At 37.1% G+C, this 19136-nt stretch overlaps 1 protein-coding gene across 1 annotated transcript in view; it reads right to left on the bottom strand.

Annotated features, from left to right (window-relative positions):
• The window catches only part of EYS (eyes shut homolog), a 676382-nt gene that overhangs the window by 268252 nt on the left and 388994 nt on the right, over positions 1–19136 (bottom strand). Inside the window, exons 24-25 of the mRNA XM_040698528.2 lie at positions 3521–3711; positions 1654–1745 (exon numbers count right to left, since the gene is read on the bottom strand). Coding sequence (XP_040554462.1) covers positions 1654–1745; positions 3521–3711 — 283 coding nt within the window. The remainder of the gene's footprint in view (positions 1–1653; positions 1746–3520; positions 3712–19136) is intronic.

The raw sequence follows: 19136 nt of genomic DNA, 5'->3' as shown, positions 1-19136 counted from the left end.
TAGTACAGGATCATTGTTGCTTTTCTTCTTTTTTTAATGACCCATGATGTTTGTTCACAATTCCTAACATCTGCAAAACAAAGAATATCGTACCCTGTGCATATACAGTGTGGTATGGTATTCAGCAACCCCTGCATTCCCATCCTGTCTTTGCCAGCTTCCCAGATACTGTTATTCCAAACTTACTTATCTCAATGAAAGTCAGTTCTGTGATGATTAAATCATGTTTGCAAAGCTCTAGACAGCTATTGAATAAGCTACTGCAATGTTTCACTACAGTTGTTTTAATTTTTATTCTCCCTCATTATACCACAGTTGATTAAACTAAATGTTAAGTTCATGAAAGAAAATAGTAAACATTTCAAGAATGATTATATCAAATCTAATTGTCAACAAATTATTTTTGTTAACGGAAAGAAGATTGGGTACTTTTCAGTACAGAAAATACTTTTGCTTAACTCAAGTACATGTGAAGATGCACTTTACGAAATCAAGATGATGCAGCTTCTAACCAAATCCTTCTGACACTTGTACCAGTAAGATTTTAAATCCTAAGAAAATTTCTGTGGATGGACGGCTGACCCAGGGAGGTCATGTTTATCTCCCCCTGGGTCAGTGCAAGCAAAACAGCTGCTATGGATCACTGTCTCACACAGAACAACGATAGGAGTAGGTGAAAGGAATGCGGAGCTGCGATAGAGACCACTGTGCCAGGTGCCATGAGACAAGCTGCAAGCAACTGCAAGTTATGAGAACCGTGCCTTGTTGTACTTAGCATCTTATTTGTACCGCTCTATATAAACGGCTGTGTGCAGTTATTAAATGGCTTGGCTACTAGAAACCATATGAGTGTGTGGCCTCATCCCTTGCTGCACCTCGGCTGATTATTACTTTCCAGGGGGTCTCGGACTTGTTGTTTGACAACAAATTTCAAAATCTATTTCTAGTCCATTAGAGAGGCTGGACTGATAGCCAACAACTACTCACTACATATTATGAATCCTACTAATGTTATGCAGTCCTTCTCTTTCAACAGCAAAAATCAGTTTGCCTCATCTTACCTGAACAATCCTTAACAATCATCATTCTCTGCAAATGAAATACCTTTTTGGACACACTGGAAATAGAAATGGGGATGTTTTTACCCCCAGCTATTAATACACAGTTTAGTTTGAATATTCAAGTTCTTTCCTTCTCAGGGAAGTTGGGGAAAAAAAAATCTTAAAATAGGTGCATTTACACTATGGTAGTTAATGCAGCCCTGTTTTTCAAGAATTACTACATCAAATTTTTCTGTTAGTTACATTTTCATTGTTGGAAATTCATATTTTTCCTGGATTTAGTAAGCATCTTGGATTACTGCACAGTAGCTTCTCTGATTGATTAGTAATTTTAGCTATGGCATATGATAGTGATGAAAATAAATATATTTCCTTTCAGCACATCAGTGATGTAATTAGCACCACCCAAGTATTTGAAACATTCTTTCCAAGGAAGAGTTGCATTCCCCACTGCCATAAGATAATTTCACTGTACACATTCACATACCACTCATAGCTAATGAGATAAAACGTCACTGGAACTTACTAACTATCCAACTTAGACAATCTCTGAGGCAATTATAAACAGACAACAGTGAAATATAACACTTACCTAATCTGCACTTTATACCACTGTCCATCATCCACTCTAGCAGTAGTTGTGATGTTTTTGACTTGTGTTGCTTTACCACATACAAACTGGTACTACAGAGTGGGGAAAAATGCTTTTATTACATTATTTGTAATAATTAAACTGCCGGTGGATTAGAAACTTTAATTTAAAAATAGCAAACGCTTTCATGAAAACATGAAGGATGTCACTCAAATCAAGAAAACTAATGCGTTATTAAAGATCTGGATCAGGAACTCCATCATACCAGAAATATACAAGCACACGAAAATGTTTGCTAGCCTGCATGAAAATGCTTTCATCTTTGTGTACTGTACAATCAGATTGTATTATTATTATTATGGACCTGATTTGCAAAGAAGTTGACCATCTGCAACACAGTCAAAATTAACATTGACCATGGGTAAATTTTACTTACCATTTTATGGCCTCCTTATATTTCCAAACACGTAATGTAGCATGCAAGCTTGAGCATTTAGGAACACCATTTAATTTCCTATACTAATGTGAACAAGCACTTGATTTCATGGTTTGTCTACTTGTAATTGTAGCTTGATTGTGAGCTTAGAACCATTTGTTCATTGGGCTTTAAATCTACATTTAATTGAACAGTTTTGTGAATGATTAAGTGAATTCAATTAGTTTTAACATGGCACACTGGGAACTCTGAATAGATTTTTGTCAATTAAAGCACTTTCATATTTTATGGTGCTTACGATATGTTAGGAAAATATTTTTCTGCATCATTACTTTACTATGATCAAGTAAGATGGACTTAAATCCATCTACATTTTCTAAACCTTGGATAATATCCTGTCCAAACTAAACTAGCTTATTTCAGATTAAGATAGTCACTGTATAATAATACACAGTAAATAACAATATAATAAAATAAAGGAAAAGGTTATTTTGTATTATTTCCCCTTTTACCTGCAGTTTATATACCTTTTGATAGCATAATCATGTTCTTTAAAACATGAAAATCAATAGGATGCAAATAGTCATTTTATTATCCTTGCAGAACACTCATTTCTCTATTTTTGCAGAAGAATATAATAGCTTTTGGAAGTTTTTAACAGTAAAAAGGAAGATCCACTAGAAGAAAAGAAACCATTCTCTTAATATCTTAAATCCTCTTACATCTCTTCACAAATACAAAATTATGTTTTCCCTAGAAAAGAAAGAGTGACTTGCCAAAGGTAAAGATATACCATAACATGCACTTCATTCATTACTGTGTATGCAGAAATGTATTTCAATCTAGTTTTTCCACCCAGGTCAAGCAAATAGTTTTTTTGGATATTTTGGAACTATCAATTAAAATGACAAATTGAGTAAAAGGTTTCTACTCATACCCATGTAGTAAGAAAGATTTGCTCTCTTCCCTTACACAGTAAATTTTTTTAATGACAAAATTCATTCAGTTCCACAGCCTTTTTCTTTACAGCAATTTTAAGGAACACATGAGGAGATTAAATAGGTTCAGTTTTTGCACGTAAGAAGGAATTTCTAAAAAAATCTAATTATGTTCTTTTTGTCTTTAAATGTTACATTTTCTAAGAGACTTTCCCCTTGTAATTACTATTCAGTTCTAATCAAGAACCACCTCCTATGAGAGATATACTCACATCCCATGAGACATCATTCTAAGAAAAGTTTGGCAAATATTTTCCTTAAAATACTAAAGAATCTCAAGAACCTCTACAGCACATATGATTTTCTACAGTTAAAAAAAAAACAAGAAAAACAAACAACAACAAAAAAAACAGAATATATATATATATTAAAATTATTACAGATCCCAAATTTTACTTCCTTACCCCTTTAGCGGAATATTTTGATGACTTACCTGTAAGATGCCATGTCTGATAAAAAGCTGAATTAAAAACTGCCCTATTGTTTCCGAGCTCTCTTCAATATATAGGAGTAGTCCATCAGGTTTATAGGTCTTAAATTCCAAGTGGATGAAGTTTTGCACATTTAAATGCAAGCCTTGAAATTCCAGGTAAGAATCACCATAATAACGAGCATAACTAAAATCTGTAAATGGAATTTTGAGAGAGATAAATAAAAGGGTACATTTTCCTCTATAAAAACTGCATTCTTATTCTGCTAATGGTAGCAAAGATAATGATAAAGGATACTCTTTTACATCTATCAAATCAACACATAGGAATTGAAAAAATGATATTAGTTTTTTTCCTTCAAAGAGTAATGCTGACAATAAGTAAAGCTGGACAGAAATGTTTATGACCACCAGCCAACTAGTATCAATGCCTGAAAGGAAAGGCTTTGAAGTTGATGGCACTTGGAAAATACCAAGCAGCAAAGAAACATCTTCTCAAGCAAATCTTTGGCTCTTTCCTAAGACAAAAGTAGTTTTCTCAAAGTTAGGAATTCACAGTTTTCGGTGAAAGAATAAGGAGTTTGAGAATCTACAGAAACCACACATTTTCTGTCTTCCTCTTTCTTTCTCTTCCTCCCTCCCTCTTCCTCCTCCTTCCATAATGTCTTTTTTTCCCTCTTTTCCCTTCTTTTCATTTTCCTTCTCTTTCATTTTCTTTTTTTTTTTTGCTTCTACAAGAACAGTATTCAACATGCGCATATATTCATGCACAAATGCACTCATTTATGAGATTAGCTTTGTACTTCCCAGTATTTACACTGACTCCTGAATCAGTACATCTATCTGCTCTTAAGCAATTAAAAACACGTTCTCTTCCACACGACACAAAAGTTTAGTTGTTTTGTTGTAATAAAACTATAATATTTTGAATTTTTTACAAGTAAGAACAAGTCTCACTTCTAGAATCACACATTACTTACTTAATACAATTACTTGCTTAACCAACTTTATAGGACTATTATAAATTTAAAGAAATAATAACAACTTACCAATCCTGCTAAAAAAGTCAATAAAACAATATGAACCTAGATACAACACACAGCATGCAGTAAATGAATTTTGTTATTTTGCTTGGCTAATATTTCACTGAATTGTGAACAGTGAATATGAGTATCTCTGAAGACCACAAATCCCATTTATGTTTTCTAAAATAGACAATTTAATTTTTTGTACACCGATTCCAACAGCAAATTATATATGTTTAAATTGTGAACACCAATGATATTGGAATAAATTACACACTACCAATATAGCCCTCCTGTATATCACTTTAAAGTTATGCTGAATTTTATCTTTTCATGTCTTTTCAGAAAGTCATTTACAAATTTGTGTTCAGAGTCATTGTAGTCAAACACCCAAAGAAGCTCTTAAAAAATTCCAAGGAGAGGTGAAAAACAAATAGCAATAAACCACTTATATATGTACACTATATATACAACATTGTAAAAGAAACCAAAAACTTCAAACAATACCAGTTGATAGTCAGTGATGTAAACAAGATACTCTCAAAATTTTAGATGTATATAGTCTTTACATTTCTGTTTTGAAATACTAGCCTTTATCTGTAAAGTTCAGGAAACTCAAAATTGATCAGACAATTTCCCCCATTTTACAGACAGGATTCTCTCTCTATAAAAAGAGCGGACACAGCTTTAGAGGATTACCTCCCATCCCCACCCCTGCTTTGTTTGCCTTCTCAATTTCTAAATCATTCCCTCATTCCATTTGCCCGAAGCTGCCCCTGTGCATGGTTTTGCTCCTCCTACAGCACCATGTAGCTATCTACACACTCCTGAGACACTGATATCTAACTTGCCTGACTCCACTTAGGAGACTAGCAGGATGAAGGACAGCAAAGTTGCACGGAGCATGTCCTTTTGCAGTCCCCATTCCTTTAGTGTCTCAGTTCTTTGGTTATTTTTTTTTTGTGCATTGTTCAGCACATTATTAAGAAAATTTGTGCAAGTAGGTCAAAGTGTTGTATTTTCTCTGATGCTGTGCTGATACAAGGCATCTGATCACTTAGAAAGGAAATTAAAGTCTGTATACTGTGCAAAGATAAAAAAGGCAGGGGGAGAGCAAAGGCATTTACTCAAGGTTCCTAAATTTACATTATAAGTAGTAACTGAACACAGAACTGGATCATCTCTAAGTTTCAAGAAAGATCAAATAAACCAAAGCTAGTGGTTTCTACTTTTAGCTTTCTGTGAAAATTATAGTAAGCATATAGAGTAATGCAGAAAAAAAATTATACTTCATTCTCCCTGATGTTCAAATTTGTTTATCTTCCTAAGATCCCAAACAATATTTTTATAAATACATCAACAACAAGAGGAAGGCTAGGGAGAATCTCCATCCATTGTTGGATGCTGAGGGCAACTTGGTGACCAAGGATCAGGATAAGGCTTTCTTTGCCTCAGTCTTTAATAGTAAGACTTGTTACTCCCTGGGAACACAGCCCCCAGCACTGGTAGATAGGGATGGGGAACAGAATAAGTCCTGCATGATTCATGATGAGGTGGTTTTGGACCTGCTCTGAAAGCTGGATGGTCACAAGTCCAAGAAGCCAGATGGATTGCACCTTAGAGTGATAAGGGAGTTGGCGGATGTGGTTGCCAAGCCACTCTCCATCATTCTTCAGCAGTCCTGGCTAACTGGGGATGCCCTGGCAGACTGGAGACTGGCAAATGTGACATCCATCTTCAAAAAGGGATGGAAAGATGATCCTGGTAGCTACAGACCTATCAGTCTCACCTCGGTGCCCAGGAAGGTTATGGAAAAGATAATCTCAGGAGCCATCATAGACCAGTTAAAGGTCAACCAGGATATCAGGCCCAGTCAGCATGGGTTTACAAATGGTAGATCCTGTCTGACAAACCTGATTTCATTCTATAACAAGGTGACCCACTTAGTGGATGAGGGTAAGGCTGTCGATGTGGTTTACCTAGACTTCAGTAAAGCCTTTGACACTGTCCCCCACAACATCCTTGTGGAGAAGCTGGCTGTCCACGGTTTGGATGGGCGTACGCTCTGCTGGGTGACAGACTGGCTGGATGGCTGGGCCCAAAGAGCTGTGGTCAATGGAGTCAAATCCAGTTGGTGGCCAGTCACAAGTGGTGTCCCCCAGGGCTCAGTACAGGGGCCGCTTCTATTTAACATCTTTATTAATGATTTTGATGAGGGGATTGAGTGCACCCTCAGTAAATTTGCAGACGACACCAAGCTGGGAGGGAGTGTTGATCTGCCTGAGGGGAGAAAGGCACTCCAGTCTATCCAGGTCCCTCTGTATCGATGGGCCAAGGCAAACTGTATGAGTTTCAACAGAGACAAGTGTCAGGTCCTGGATTCTTGTCACAACAACCCCAAGCAACCCTACAGGCTTGGGGAGGTGTGGCTGAAAAGCTGCCTGATGGAAAGTGACCTTGGTGTACTGTTGGACAGTCAGCTGAATATGAGCCAGCAGTGTGCCCAGGTGGCCAAGAAGGCCAATGGCATCCTGGCTTGTATCAGGAATGGTGAGGTGAGCAGGACTAAGGAAGTCATCCTGCCCCTGTACTCGGCATTGGTGAGGCCTTACCTTGAGTACTGTGTTCAGTTTTGAGCACCTCAGTACAAGAAGGACACTGAGGTGCTGGAGCAAGTCCAAAGAAGGGCAACGAGGCTTGTGAAGGGCTTAGAGAATATGCCCTATGAGGAGAGGCTGGAGGAACTGAGGCTGTTTAGTCTGGGGAGAAGGAGGCTGAGGGGAGACCTCATTGCTCTCTTCCAATATCTGAAAGGTGCTTACAGCAAGAGCAGGGTTGGTCTCTCCTCACTGGTGACAGGACGAGGGGAAATGGCCTCAAGTTGCACCAGGGTAAGTTTAGGTTGGATATTAGGAAAAAACTTACTTAATTAAAGGGTTGTTCAGCACTGGAATAGGCTCCCCAGGGAGGTGGTTGAGTCACCATCCCTGGATGTGTTTAAAAACCATTTGGATGTGGTGCTCAGGAACATCATTTAGTGGGGGGTTGTTAGTTAGGACAGTATGGTTAGGTCATGGTTGGACTCGATAATCTTTAAGGTCTTTTCAAACCTGAGAGATTCTATGATACTGCCTTGTTAAGTAATACATTTCATTATTCAATAGACTTAGTGACAGTTTGCCTTCTTATAGGAAATATGTTTATGCTGCAACAAAGAAAGCTTTTTAAAGGAAACAGTCCAATAGTTAAATTGTTGAAACAGTGCTTTGTGTCCATAAAAATGGAAAGAGTTAATAAGAGAAATCATGAAATGTGTTTTGCAGACTCCAGTTTTCGTGAAATCAAACGTGCTACTTGAATCACAAATTGCTCCATACCTTCACATAATAGCTATTAACTAAATCTATGCCTGGGGTTTTACCTATAAGGAGTCTTACATTATTTTTAACAATGTGTAATTTCTTTTCATAGAACAGAAGCTTTGCTTATAATCTTTCTACCACATTTATAAGCGCAGCTTATCCATTTGACCTCCAGAGCTGTCTTCCTGGATTGCTATTTGTCCTAAAGCAGAGGAGGGCTCATCACCCAATCCTTTCAAAGGAAAAAAAAAAAAAAAAAAGTAAAGAAATTGAAACTGTATTTTATCTTTCACTCTGAATACCTAACACTTGCTTTTCTAAGAAACAGGAAAGCCCTTTGGCCTACAAAATCCTTTCAGCTGTAGCTTGTTCCCCTGCGTACATACAGTTCTCCACTTGAATTCATATTAATTTCAGAATGTTAAAAGGTTTGAGACCAAACCATGCAGTAAGCATCTACACAGACAGTTCTGCAAGCCCAGTCGACTGGCAACCTTCATTAATTCTTGCCAGTATCTACTGGATTTCCTCAGTTCCACTGAGCTTTGGCTGCCTAAGCTTCAGAACCAAGGGCTTCAAATTTAAAACCCGAGCTAGACAAGTGTAAATCTTTTTCTTTTTTTTTTAAAGGCAGTAAAAGATGATCAAAATTTTTAATATGCTCATTAGCCTGTTCTCATGGATTATGGAGCTTCTGTCTCTGGATATTTCTCTGTCTAACGCATTCTCTTCAGTTTGCAAGGATTCAGTTATACAGAGGATTCCAATAAATGTTTTTCTTCTTTCTACTGCTGTTTTGTAATGTTTCACATTAAACTCATTGTCAAGTTATTGTTTCTTCCCCTTTTTATGGACTCATCTACATCATTCACTGGTCTTTTAATTAGGAATACCTTACAATAAGGAAAGCGAAGGCATCACTGCCTGTTGGAAATTTGGAAATCTTATCTATTTTTGATAAAGAATGAAAAGATCTCTTAGAACAGCGTATGACCACCGCCGTAAGAAAGTTATGTGCATTGAAAACTAGGAAATGAGAAGTGACAAAATTTTTTAGAAAAGTGAAATGAAAACACTGACAAGGATTGCTTCACTGGACTAGATACAGAATCACTTCGCCCCAAAGCCAAATTCCAACAGCTGCCCCATAGCCAATGTTTGTGCAACAGAATGCAAAGAGCAACACTTCTGAGATAGTCTGTTAGCTTTCAGCAGATGAAGCCTTTAGACAGCTGACTCACAGGCCCTGACATTCATAACTGATTTTAGCCAACTCAGTATCTGCTGGAAAGGTAATTGGCTGGATGAAATCTAGGAGATTTCTAGACAATCCCTCGATGCAGGTGACCAGTTAATCAGCTAGGAGAGATGCTGTGTCAGATGCTGTGCAACACACCACCCAGGGAAGACTACTGGATAACATAAAGGTCAAGGGCAGCCTTAGCTGCAATGACTAGGAGACTGTGAAGTTTAAGATCCTAAATGAAGCAAGATAAACATCCACACAGGACTTGGAGAAACATATTTTAATTCCACTGGGGATCTGCTTGGCAGAACCCCATTAGAAAATGCTCTTGAGGGAAAAAAGGGCTCAGGAGAACTGACTAACCTTAAAGGACAGCATTCTCAGTGCTCAGGAAAGAAAACGTGCAGAGGTGGAAGCAGAAGCAGGCTGCTTGGAAGGAATATGAGACCAGAAATATAGAGAGTCTGGAAGAGTTAAGCTGGAGTTGAATCTACCAAAATATGTGAAGGGCAACAAGAAAGGTTTCTGTTTGCTGCACTGGTAGCAAAATTAATACTGTGTGGACCCACTGGTCAGCGTGACCTAGTGAAAACCAATACAAGTAAGTTGAGATACTCAGTTTGATTTATTCACTGGTAAGCCTTGTTCTCCCACCTACCAGATCCCTCCTAGCTCAGTCTGCAGAGTCAAACCACTTGGACACATGCAAGTCTGTGGAATGAGATGACATCTAACCATAGGTGTGGAAGGAAGTGGATGATGTCATTGCAAGATGACTCTCTTCTATTTCTGAGAGGTCCTGGCAGTCAGCTGAGATCCCTGGTGCCTAGAAAAAGGAAGTCAGCCTTACCACCATCTCTGGCAAGGCTACAGAGCAAACACTGTTAGAGGCGATTTCCTAACTCATGAATGAGAAGGAGACAATTGGGAACAGCCAGCATGGGCTTACCAAGGCCTAATCATGCCCGAACCTCATTGCTTGCTACAATGAGAAGGATAAGTCCCTTAAAGTCATTTTTTCCTGCCAAAGCACTGCAGGTATACCAGTACAGCACTGTAAGAAACTGTCACTGTACATGAGGTGGAATTTCCTTGGTCTAGTGAGAATCAATATTCTGTAAACTGGGGCAAAATAAATTGATTTGCAGGATATTGTAAACTGGTTTGCAGGTCATGCAACTACTGATAACCAAAAGGTTGACAACACACAGTAAAGTGAATTTAACTCAACAAAACACACGGTATAGGACAGACAAGCACCTCTACCACTGACACTTCACATGAAGAAAAGTGCAGTGCAAAGAATCGCAGATGCTAAGTCAGGTAAAACATCATTATATTTAGTTAGCACTCCCATCCATTTCAGTCTCTATAAGTAGTCATCCACAGCATTCTTTTACTTACAAAAACACCTGCAGAATGTTTAAGCTCAACAAATGTTTTAGTGAATGTATTCACTAGAAGAGAGATTAGTGCTGGTAATAATTTTGCAGTGACCTTGTAAGTAAATTTTTCATTTTCAATTTATAAAGATATCTTCAGTCCTCTAACTCGAACAGCATAAGGAAAATTCAGCCATAACACTTTGCAATGAAACTCTGTGCCTAGGTTTATTTCTTCACTTCCTGAGGACCATGGAAAACATGAACAGAGTATATTTTATTAGTACTAATTTATCTTGAACATTAAAAAAAGGAACGGGGAGATATTTATAACAAAGCCTCTTAGAGGCAAGGCTGCTTAGTGGGACTTTCCTAATTGAAATGTCTTCACTAAAATAATTTTAATATTATATATTATTTTAAAACATGGTGCCTATGTCTGTGGTAGGAGGGGCTGGAAGTAGATTATCTTTAAAAGTACCTTTGAACCCAAAGCATTCTATGATTTCATGATTAGTCATTCTATGATTCTACACCCTGGAGAAGATTTTCATACAACTCTGACTATTCTCAATTATAGTTAAATATTTTATCAAAACTACAGTGTATGCAAGCTTTTCACTTAATACTTCTAAATAATTTCCAACATTAAACAGCTATTTGCACTTGCTTCATTCAATCTACAGTTCTGTTTGCACCTAGACCATATTTGTTATTGAGAATTCATTCTTTCTAGATACTATTTTCTCCATGCTGCAGTTGGTATGCACAGTTTTCATGATATGACTTGATGGCATTTCAGTCACTGTGTCTTCATAGACATGAATGGCAAGAGGATAAAAGAATGATTTTAAACTGAAGCAGGTAACTTAACACAGCAGAAACACGCTTACTGTCAGAGCTGTAAAGAGTTCATGCTTCACTACTTCTGTGAAATCTAACAGAATGTAAAATCAGGGTGTAAGAGACAATTCTGGGGGGTCCAGGGCCCCCAATACAGGAAAGATGTGGAGCTGCTGAAGAGGGTCCAGAGGAGGGCCACAAAGATGATCAGAGGGCTGATCACCTCTCCTACAAAGACAGGCTGAGGACCTGAGCTTGCAACACTTGCCTGCTGTCTGATTTGCCTGGGCTGAAACTTGCCTGTCTCTCCCAGACCCACTGTTGATTACTTACTGCTTACCTGCTTGCTGCCTAAGGCCGGCCATTCTGCCACCACCTACACCTGCACCCTTACTCCTGCATCAGACTTTGGGCCATTGGAACAGGACACAACAGGACACTACTTGATCCTTGGTGGTGACTATCCCCACCAGACATAATTCTTGCTCTTTTCCTATTTTTCCTATCACTCACCTACTTTCCCTTCCCTTATTTTATATTTCCAAACAGTATTTTAAAGGTTTTAGTTCATTTTCAAATAAGTCTATATTCTTCCATATGTTGCCTTTACTCTTTTCAGGTGAAATCTTCTCAGAGCAGAGCACTGATTTTCAACCAGTATTTCTATTTCTAGATGCAACGCTACTTCACTCTGATATGCCTCACCTTTGGTTCCACATAACGTACTCTCAGTTACAGTGAGTCTGTGTTTTACCCTGTCAGAGAAGCCTGTGCTGCATGACTAGCAGAGAATTATAGTTATGTTTTTCTCTCAAAGTTGAATGTTCTCTAATGTGGCGTGCTAGAGAACAATAAAGTGTGGTTAACATCCAGAACTGTTGCCACTGCAGCCCATAAGCAGCTTTCAAGCAAAGAAAAACAAGTTACGAATAAACCCTCCTTACTGTTCTTTTGTAATGCTCACACAGAACTACAGATATGAGTAGACTGCTAAATTCTTTTGAAAGGGAAGCATGGCTGTTTTAGAGCTCCCATCACTTACAGATTCTGTCCTTGAAGCCTAAATGTGCACAAATACATACATAGTCAGCTACCTTAAATATATGGAATTTCAGACCCTACGAGCCATGAAATTCGTTCCTTTTTCCTGCAATTACTGTACAATTTCTCTTTTCATAGGCATGCATCAGTCAGACCCACTGATCCATTTGTTGAATAACCCCTTCAAGTTTCCAGCCAGACTGTGATTCACATGAAAACCCATGCCTTTACTGGCTGTTTCTAGAGAGATCTGCATTTACCCTTCCTGCTAACTCCATAAAGGAATAATTGGCTGTATTTGCTTTTATTTTCAGTCCTCACTCCCATTCTGTTCAAGAGTTATAAAATACAGTTAGAAAAAGAAATTTTCTACATAATACATCTCTCAAATACACTAACACTTTCAAAAGTGTAACTTAGATGAGTCTATTTCAAAGTAAATGGAAATTAGATGTACTTTTTTTCCTTCTCACAACTATAACAACTTGGAGAGCTTTAGCCCCTGATGCCTTTATTGATGAATTCAGGGATTTTGTGAATTTTGAATACTTTTAAGATGACATTCATGAAAAATACTCAGTTTTAATGCCTAACATTAAGCTCTCAATTTCTGTTGATTTCTATTTCAATTTTCATGGATGCCTGCATTCTGAAAGACAAACTGGTGGCCATTTACTGGTGCCCAGTCTCAACACTTCGTACTACACTTTTTTCCAGAATCACTTAGCACAGGTAAATTATGGATATTAACTGCAAAGCTAGAACAATTATAACCACACCATATTTCTGGAAATAGTTATTTGCAATTTATACAAAAAATATATATGATTCTTTCAATACCTTAAAATTCAACATTTATTAGCAGTTAGAACATCAAAAACCAAAATCATTAGAATAACCCTAGTTGGAAGGGCCCCAATAGGTTCATCAAATCCAAAGTTAATTTAAAATTTCTGGTCTTCCCCCAGCCTTTCCCTTATACTGACTGAACTTGAAGAACTCTACACTCGTGCAAGGTGATTATTTTCTCCTGCTGTTACTTGCCCGTGAGCAATGCTTAAATTGCCAGTTTACCTACTTAGTTTCATATGTCAAAAATCCTCTTCCTCTTTCACACTCAAACATCTATCAAGGCCCAGTATAATATCTTTTTCAAGGCTCAGAAAATTATTGCTAGGGTCTTGTGCCAAAGCATCTTTTGCTATATCCCACTGATGCTGAAATCAGACTGACAGAAATGCCTTCTCTAAAAACAAAACTACTAAAGATTGCTATACAAGATATGTCAACTGGCACTTGGAAATCCTCATGGTTTTCTTGTATTTGCACTTAACACTAAGAGTGTTATGTTAAATGCTTCTGCTACCATTACTGATAAATGAATTCCATCAACAATTCAACCTGAAAATGCAAGTGTATGATATAATGAAAAAAAAAAAAATCTGACATTTAAAAAAAAAATCAAGACAAGATGTACGTAATATGCAGCTTATCTAAATTCAAGGTATAGAAGAATGAGAGCATAACAACAACAGAGGCATTGACTCTACTGGGTTCTAATAATAGAACACTTGAAATGTCTACAGAGGTGGGGATAAGCATGAAAATCTTGGGAGTTTCAAGTATTTCTGCTTTAGTTGTGTAGTTTGATCACTCACTTATTTTTTTGACAAAGTGTTTCTCTGTCTACAAATAAACACAGTTTCTTTTCTAGAAAAGAATAGTTCCAACACAGCAAAAGCCATAAATTCTATATACTTTATATATACTGGAGTACAATGTCAAATATTGTCTTATGTTTTCTTAGTTGTAAGCATAAAACACTGAATAAATTAGCTGATTGCTGTACATTTAAAAGTCATTTCGTTATGTGTTGATACATACATATATCACAAAGCAAGAACTGAGAAAGTGCCAAAATCTCACCACTCCCTCAACTGAGTGAAAGGAGGGGCAAGTTCTTCTAATAGCATCCCATTTAAATTGTATGAGGCACCTGAAATGTAATTAGTGAAGGAATTTAACTTCACTGTTATTATTCAATAATAGTTCCTAAAAAGAGGTTTTTCTTTAATGTTCAAATGTGGAATTTGATGTAAAGTACACTGCATTTCCAGATCTATCAATTATTAGCTTAGTGAGAGGAACTGAGATCTTTGTGACTGCTGTCTGCCAGTGCTTTCCCATAGGAGATTTTCCAACACGTTGGTTAGCTCTACAACATACAAATAATGGAGAGAGGTATTAAGTTTTACTGCAATCTGCGGGCGTGTAGAAGAGATTCTCTCAGCAAAGGTATAAAATCAGGAATAACTCAGCTGCATACAGCTCTATTTCAGCTAAAGCCTGTGTTGTTTCTTTCCTTTTAGAGGTACCATGAGGGACAGAGAGAGGATCAAGTGTTATAGCAGGAATCAGCAGCAGCTCCTACCTTGAGGATAACAGGGCTTGCTTTCAGCAGAACTTCACAAGCAGTGGTAAAATCTTTCTCTCCTGCTCCCCTTCTACGAAGTGCTGGCAGCTGGTGCACAGCTGCCCCCAACCCCTGTACTGCTGCTCGCGTGCTGACAGCCCCGCAGCCAGAAGGCACCACAGGCGCCACTGGGAGAGCTATCCCTCAGCTATCCAGGCTTCTTTGTTTTTCCTACTCATAAACCTACTTGCTATTTTCAGTCTCTTACAATTAGACTTTGAACAAACGGAACTGAACTAGTTTTAACATTTCAGCTGCTATTTTATAAATTCCAAAATAAATTTTCTTGCTGGTCACAGCAAGAAGTATACATAAAATGGCTTGGCATGTGTCCTTTATAGTACTGTAAAATTAATCCAGAAGGTAAATCTCTCATTATTCAGAATAAATAATATAGATCAGAAATTTTGCATAGTACCCTAAGAACTGCACACCAAAAGCACATTTTCATTCTACAATGCAAGAATAATGAGGTAAGCAATAACCCCCTTTCAGACAATAGCAGATCAATCACATGATTTTCTCACTAAACAAACAAACAAAACACTGTGAAATCTAGAATAGAACCAGATATATATCTAGTCAAATCCACTGGGGGAAGGGATGGATTTTTATTTACTTATTTTTTCTAATGAAGCAACAAAAAAAACTTTTTTTTTTTTTTTTTAAACAAACAAGGCTGAAGCTATTGATTCTAATAACAGGGTACTCTGAAATAATTTGCCCCACCTGCTGGAGATGTGACTATCTCTATATCTTACACATACAACTGAGTTTATTCTGTTGTATAGCCTGCTTTTATTTTCCCCAACCTACAGTACAAAGGAGAGGCTGTCTTACAAAAGAAATATTAAAGCACTTAACTAATAGTGTGGGAAGCCTTATTCCTCCTTCCCTCATTAACCTACGTTAAGTAGCAGAATCCTGCAGGCTGCCTAGTATGTATGCATTTTATCTCCACTTAACTTAGGAGTTCTAGAGAAGACCTGCATGCACACAAAACATTGACAAAAATCACTTAGTGAATGTTAAAAGTCCTTAATCATTCACACTATAAATTTACTCAGTGATGTACAATAATGGAGGTATAAGATGGATGAATACATCACATTCTCTGTTTCATTTTCTAAGTTGCAGTGGTCTAGATCCTGCTAATGTAACAAATACTAACAAAACAAATGCTGCCATGAATATTTAAGAATTTAAGTAGGGAAGAAATCGTTAATAACACAACAGACCAATGCCAATCCACATAAAACTCAGTGAATGTTTTGAAGGTCACCCAAATGAACTAGGATTAAAAACAGGATCAATAAATTTGGTAGATATCATTTATGACATATAATCTATTAGAGAAAACCAAAACTGAAAACATAAAATATGTGATTCATAAAACAGATAGCCAAAGGAGTACCAGATCTTCCCTCTTGTTTTGTATGCAAACTAGTCACTTGTAACATATAAATACAAAATTCTTATTTGATAGCTTTTTAATATGGGAACTGGCAGCTCAAGGGTAGCGGAAGATGTAAAATTATAGTGCTGTCTGAGTAACTTATTTCAAAATATTCATTTAATGTAATTTCTTTGCTGAAAAATTTAAGTTCACAGTTGGAGTTACAGATTAAGCACTGTAGAATAATTTCCCCCGTGTAGAAGAACTCATAGTGCCAAAAAAGCCTTCCCAGAAATGTTGTGTAGCAAAGATTTTGCATGAATCATGAAGATTAAAGTGTGCAGATACAGAACATCTTCCAGAATAACTATGGGTATCAAATTTGTCTCCAGTAATGAAGCAAACTCATGTTGCTTCAGAGTCAATGTATTTGTTTGCATTATGCTTGACTGTAGTGTTCTTGGTTTAAGTGCACATTGGAATCTAAAAAAGAAAAAAATAAAATACATGGTGGTTGGCATAGAGGGTTTCTAAACAAGTGTTCAGGGAAAGCTTCCCACTTTTGATCAAAATATAAACAGAAAGCTAACTGCAAACCTAACTGCAGGGACTTGCCTGAATGAGATAAGTGGCTTAAAAAAATACTGGCTAGCAAGCAGTCAGAGCTGTAAAACAAAAAACAGTCACCCATACACCCTTAATTCTGAAGGAAAAAAAATAAAGGCAAATATGTGAAGGTGTTCACTATCAAGATGATACAGACAATTAAAATGGTAAGATCAAGAGATTTTGCTTCTGAAGAAACTATGTGAAACATAGCATTTGATCATGTTACAGAGAAATGCATTTATGTGGGAAAATTTTCCAATAGAAAAGAAGGTCTGAGGACAGTAAGAAAAGCTGGAAACACTGGTTACATTTAGGATAGATCCAAAGACATCAATGAAGGAAAAAAAAAAGCTAGTAGAGATAATACAATCACATACATTTATGAATGTCACATAAGAAACTCAGAAGATACTGTAATTCAGATAAGTGACCAAAAGTGAGAAAAAGACAGAAAAGAATCCTAGCTAGCAAAGGAGAGAGCAGAGAGGAGAAATGTGGAGGGAGAGGTAGAATCAGCAAAGTCACTAATGCAAGCTGAGAGGAAGGCAAGTGTTAAGAGCTTCACTCTAAAGAAGATTATGGATGGCATTTCTGAAACTGTGAAAAAGACAAGACAGGATTATCTGTGATCAGAACTCAGGTGGAAGCTTATGCAAAGTGGTAATACCATCTGGCAACCTGCAATAGCAGGAGAATTAATTTAGCATGTAGAGGTCCTTGCCAGCTTTCTGCTCGTGTTTGCAGCAGCTCTTCTCTCATTCATGGAATGGTGTTGACTCTTCCACAGCTATGAGGAAACCATAATCAGCTTTCACTTACAAAGCATATCTACCCAGATCCTCTGTAACTTCAACAAAAAACAACTTTCTACTTGCAGTTTATCAGCAAGTTCCTTGTGGGTATAGAAGGTTAGTTTACAGAAAATAAAAAAGGAAAACAAACATTTAAGTCAAGTCCTTCTGAAGGAAAGGGCTCAGAATGTTAAAGAGATCACTTGTCCTTTGGATGCGTTATCTAATTTATCCATTTAAAAAAAAAAGAAAAAAGAAAAGCTGGAAAAAAGCTGTATATCACATTGTCTTCCTGGTTAAGCAAGGGAGCAGAGTGCCCAGTGGAAACTTCAACATTGCCGCAAGGCAACTTCATTCAAAGAATGGCAAGAAAACACTGCCAGTTCTTCTGCAGATCCTAGACAACCACTTTGTATTAGTATTTAAACACGAGAATTCATAATCATTTGTCACTATGGAAGGTGTGTTGTCCAAGAAGACAGGTTTATTTATTTATTTATTTTGTTTTATCAATCTCTATGCATCCAAGTAGCTGGGTCACCACATTTGCAAGTCTGCTTTGGGAAGAGCCCCTTAGTGTTGTGAGCTTGACTGGACCAGATACCTATAATGTCAAGTCACATATTTCCTAATATGCTTGGCCACTTTCAAGAAAAATACAGGATATCAGGATAAGCTGGTTACAGAGGGACCCCCATTTCAACTTTATACTTATTCCTTAGAAATCCTTATAGCACCTCCCATCTATGATCGTATTACTGTTTATAAGATAGTAAGTAGGTAAAATCAGTACCTTTATTATATCTAGTGCATATTTACAAAGTTCATGTGTTTATCTTCTAATAGAAAAGAAATAATATTTGTGAGGAAAGTGAATGTAAATGCCAACTTACCTGCATCTGACAACTCCATACTTAATGAGATGTAAACATGAAGATAGAAATATATGAAGAACTTAAGGGAAAACTGAGGTACAAATTTGGAGTTTACACAGGAGCTGGAAGTAGTTACATTTCACAGCCAGGCCCGTCCATAAATCTTTTTTCATAGCTACGCGATTTTACTGCCCAAACTGGCAACATGCCAAGCACTTTCATCTGAGTGTTTACCTGTCCTATACAGAACACCATTAAAAAAAATAAGTAAACAGATGAATCCTGACATGCTTAAGTACCACATAGGACTTTTGACAAACACCAGATCTTGTTTTGGCCAAAACAAAAACATCTGCAAAAGTAGACTACTGTTTGAGAGCAAGATTGTGAGTTTTATTTCTTTAGAAAGTGAGATAGGAATCTTCAACACATACACATAAGGATGAGAAAATAATAAAAAAAAAGACTTTTTGCCAAAATAAAGTTGAAAAAAAAGCATTTAATTATAATCTTGAGTATGATGGCATTTCCTTTACACAACTGTTTCAAACTCTCTCCAAGATCCAAATGTGGCTC

The sequence above is a fragment of the Gallus gallus genome, chromosome 3, assembly GCF_016699485.2.
Source record: "Gallus gallus isolate bGalGal1 chromosome 3, bGalGal1.mat.broiler.GRCg7b, whole genome shotgun sequence".
In the NCBI taxonomy this organism is placed as follows: Eukaryota; Metazoa; Chordata; class Aves; order Galliformes; family Phasianidae; genus Gallus; species Gallus gallus.
The sequence above is the reverse complement of the archived record's forward strand: the minus strand, read 5'-3'. Positions and strand labels throughout refer to the sequence as shown.